Raw genomic sequence first — 4,466 nt, forward strand, 5'->3', positions numbered from 1 at the left:
TTTCCCTTCCTCATCTACATCCTGTCCTGGCTCCCACTCAGTGTCCATCTTTCCTTTATCCCTCCTCCTTCCCAGATTCACAAATGAGTAAGCACTGGAGGAGGCCAGGCGCTCAAGCTGATTGAGCGCAACCCCTGCCTCTCGTCAGGCGCAAGAAGCGAGGCAGCTCCACTTCCCTTCGAGGTTCCCGCAGAAAACCGGGAGCAGAACCCAGCCTGCTCAGCCCCCGTCGCAGCCCTCCTCACACAAGATAGCAGCTTTTACAGCCGGAAGGCACCACCCAGGTCAGGCTCACTCTCCACACCTCAGATCAAGACCAGGCCCGAAGGACTGAAGTAACTTACCGAAGGGCACATACACAGCGATTCAGCGGTAGCCACAACAGGCTCAAGGCCTGTGTCCCCTAGGCCGGCACTCTGTCCACTCTTCCACGGAGTTTCTTCTATCCCTCCCTGAATTTGAGACCCTCTGCCTCTCCCTCCCACCCCGCGGAAATGTCTCGGTGTTATGTGTACAGTCAGTTCTGTGACGGCCCCATCGTAGGGGTCAAGAATAGCCCCAGCGATTCATACTCCGGCTTGGCTCAAGCAGTAGTTGCAGACAGCCGGATCTACCCAGCCAAGCTAGCTCCTTTTCTGGGTACAGAACCAGGCCACGTGAGCCCGAAGCCAGGGTGTGCAGACCAGGAAGAGGGCTACTCCCAGTGCTGGTGCCCTCACGAGAGCTGGCTGCCTGCAACTCTGTGTCCTCTCCCAGCAAATAAATGTGCCCTCGTCTCTCCTGCTGCCCCTTGCCAACATCTCTCCCTGGCTCCATCTCACCATGTGGCATCTCCTCCGTGTGTGTGTCTCTCTCCCCACGCCACCCCACTTGTGTCCCAGCTGCAGAGCTTTGCTGTCTATCCCTGCAAGGTACCGCATGACCTCACTGTGCTGTGTCCACCCCTGCCTGGGAGGCTGGGCAGCCCCTGCCCAAGGTTAACAGGCTTGAGGGTCTGGGAGAGCGTGAGGCCACGAGGGACAATGTGTGCAAGGGGAAGCCCGCCCATGTAACCTGTGGACGTGGCAGTGAGAAAAGCACTAGGCAGGGAACCTGAGCACTGAACCGGAGTCCTGGGACACGAAACCCTCCTGCACCCCAGTTCATCGCCCACAAAATCGGGATAACCCAGTCTCCTGGGGTTACCTCTACAAGCACCAAACGAGACCATGTGGGGAAATATCAGAAGTGAACAGCTCTGCAGGCCCAACAGTGAGGACGTGTGTGTGAAGGAACACTACGGGTTTTGCCTGCCTCCGTCAGGGTTACACCTGCAGCAGGTGCCCACTGGGAAGCAGCGGGAGCCTAACCTCGTACTCCTGCCGCTGCTCCAGGGCCTTATGAATCCACTTCAGCCTGTGTGGGCCTGGGGGAGGGTGATCAGGTGTGGCTGCCCAAGGCCCTACCTTGCTCAGCTGACCCACCCACGCCCCTGATGCCAGGTCCCTTGGTCTAAGCCCTCACCACCCCCGACAGATGACCTACGCCACGCCAGCGGCCTTTCCCCCCCCCGCCCCTCCCCCCACCTCGGCGCCCCTCCCCCCACCTTCTTCTTCTCTGGCAGCTCTTTGTATTTCTTGGACAGAATCTTGGTGAGGTCCAGGTTGCTCATCTCGGGGTGGAGTTTTGCGTACTTGGCCCGCTTCTCCATGAAGAAGCGGAAATAAGGGGTCAGGGGCTTCTTTGGGAAGTCCGGGTGTTTCTGGAAGGAGGGGCAAGGACATGGTCAAGGTGAGACGCTGCCCGTTCTTTGGACCTTGCCTCTCCAAACCTTTGTGCTCCTTCTCCTGGAAACTCACCTTGAGTTTTTTGCCTTTGTAAGGATTTTTAACATGTTCCTGAGCATCGAGGATCAACTCTGTCAACGTACGGAATTTCCTCACCTGGAGGAAGAAAGGAGGTGAGTGGAAGGGGAAGTTCCGAAGAGGGGGCCCCACCCGGGAACGAAGGCTTGTTCCCCAACGGGCCTTCTTTACTGTCCACTAGACTGAAGTTATCAAAGGAGGAGGGCAGGGGCCGACAGTGACACAACTCAGGCAGCCCTGACACCCAGGCAGACACCCAGGCACTGGTCTGTGCTTACTGCAGAGGCCCAGGCAGCCAGTACACAGCACAGGATGGCAACAAGGCGACTGCCTGACCTCGAAATGGTGGTCCATGCCAGCACCTCATTCAATCCCCAGAACAGCTCAGACAACAGATGCTCTAAGACGGTAAGTATTCAAGGCCACACAGTTAGAAAGTGGCGGAACTGAGAAGTCTTGGCCAGTGCTGTCAACCGTGCCACCTCCCGAAACGCACAAGGGCGACCACAAGAGCACCTTGCCTAGTCTCTTTCCTTCCTGTTTATAGACTTCTGCTCCATCTCCTCCACCAAGAAGGCTGAGGCAAGGGTAAGTGTAGATGTGTATTTGAATGTGTCAGGAAGCACGTGGGGGGGATCCGTTACCTCGTTAGAAATCTCCACCCATTTGAGCTTGCACATGTCTCCAGAAAAGTCTTTAAATGCTACTTTTTCCCAGTCCATATGTGACTCGGTGGTTTTGAACTTGGAGCTGTCATTGGATGGAAGGTTGTTCTTCATGCATTCCAGCAAAGTCAGCATGTCTTCCTGGGACCAGCGGTCTGGGGAAGGGTAAGAAAAGCCATCATGCCTAGCTCATGCCAGCCCCCATCTGCTCCCTAGTCCTTAAGCACTCAACCCTTCCTTCCCAGAGCATCCCAGACCCTGATTATTTCCCATCTGAAGGCATACACAAGACATGGCCTGGCCTTAAGGAAAAGCCATGGCCATACAGATTAGAGTGGGGACTCCAGTCCAGACAGCATCAGGCCTAGAAACCCAGACTTGGACTCAAGTCTGGCTTACTTCAAAGCTATTATCATTTCTAACATGCCAGCCTGACATGGGTTACAATTTACTGTAGCGAAGTGGGGGGAAAGGAAGCTACAGTGATTTGGGACACTGCTGGAGAACAACTAGCTTATCGGAGAAGGAAGGGAAGGAGGGAGGCAACACATCTAAACGTGAAGCCAAATTCAATCCAAGTTCTAGGTGGCTACCCTAAATGTGCAGACTGAGGAAGGGGTGTGGGCAGTAAGGAGAACCCATGCTGTTGTTTCTCTCCAGCACAGCTAGAAACTAACATTAGAGGCATGAGTATTCCACCATCCTACCCCTCCTCTCAAAGAGGACCAAAGGAGAATTTGGGGTAAGTAAAACAATGGTAGAACCATATAGGGCAGCTGTGAGGCAAGGCAGGCAGGTGGGCAAGCGCTCCCAGTGCCCTGCTCCAGGGAGACACCGCCCCTCTGCTCCCTGCCCTAGAATTCTGAGTTGTCTTCTCAGCCCAACTCCCCATGCAGGCAAAAAACGGAGTCTGAACCAGCTATTTCCAGCCACTGAAAGGTAGCTCCAGTGAGGCCTCTCTGGAGGGTGGCTACCCTGGAAAGTGAGCTGGGAGGACAGCTATCCAAGGCTAGGAGTCAAAAGGGCTCTTGTATTTACATCTGGTAACCTGGGCCAGGGTTTCCACAGATGGGTCACATGAACCCATAATCCTCTCTCTTCTCAGTGTCCCACAGGCATTGCCAGATGCTCAGATTCATCCTACCCCCTGCCACCCTACACACTGGATCCCCACTGGGTGGGGTAGGGTGTAGTTATTTATCTTTGAGGCCTCAAGCCATCAAAACACCCTTTCTCTCCAACCTGCCTCACCAAAAACTGTCCTCTTAATAACAATAAAGAATCGGAAAAGCCTCCCCAATCCCTCTCATCTCCCCCTTCCTCCACATTCCTCATCTTCCCTCCAGTTCCAGGACACTGTTGGGGACACACTAGAGCTGACTGGGAACCCCAGAAGGAAGACTTGCATATGCCTCCTTCTCCCCCTCTGACGTGAGGGTAATGGAGTGTGAAAAATAGTTTATAGGTTCAAGGCCAAACAATTTAGATTTACACCCCCAGTGTAAGGGATGTTTGACACTCAAGCCGCTCCCTCCCATATCATTTCAGAGAATGCAGACTGGAGAAAACCTTTAGAAGGGGAGTGGGCCTTGCAGACCTACGTGAGAAAAGAGGATTTAAGTTAAAGAGACCTGAGGGTCGGGGCTCCTACCTTGGCCTTTGGGGGCGGCCATTTCCAGGTCTGTGGGGCAGTCGGCTTCTCCGTTCATTCTCCAGCCGTCCAGCCACCTCCTCGGTCGTGCTGGCCAGGCAAGCCGGGGTCAAAGCCACCTCACCCTTTAGAAGAGATACCAGTCCCCACTCAGGCGGGCTGAGAGGTGGGGGACTGTCTATCCCTCCCTCCCCCAAAGGGGAGGGGGACATAAGCCCACACTCTCAGAGAGACCCAGCCAAGACTCTAGGAGGCTTAATGAGTTGGTGGGGGTGGGAGTGCGCTCCTCCTCTACCTCCTAACCAC

General features: G+C 54.9%; 1 protein-coding gene across 2 annotated transcripts in view; it reads right to left on the reverse strand.

Moving 5' to 3' along the window:
* UBTF (upstream binding transcription factor) overlaps positions 1-4,453 on the reverse strand; it is a 12,661-nt gene extending 8,208 nt beyond the window's left edge. The window contains exons 1-4 of one of the 2 annotated variants that reach the window (XM_007455104.1): positions 4,161-4,453; positions 2,489-2,664; positions 1,839-1,922; positions 1,586-1,741 (exon numbers count right to left, since the gene is read on the reverse strand). In XM_007455104.1, coding sequence (XP_007455166.1) covers positions 1,586-1,741; positions 1,839-1,922; positions 2,489-2,664; positions 4,161-4,218 — 474 coding nt within the window. In that variant the 5' untranslated portion in view covers positions 4,219-4,453. The remainder of the gene's footprint in view (positions 1-1,585; positions 1,742-1,838; positions 1,923-2,488; positions 2,665-4,160) is intronic. The other variant, XM_007455103.1, reaches the window with a different exon arrangement.
* Between the last annotated feature and the right edge of the window lie 13 nt (positions 4,454-4,466).

The sequence above is a fragment of the Lipotes vexillifer genome, unplaced genomic scaffold (genome assembly GCF_000442215.2).
Source record: "Lipotes vexillifer unplaced genomic scaffold, Lipotes_vexillifer_v1.1 scaffold1639, whole genome shotgun sequence".
Taxonomy (NCBI): Eukaryota; Metazoa; Chordata; class Mammalia; order Artiodactyla; family Lipotidae; genus Lipotes; species Lipotes vexillifer.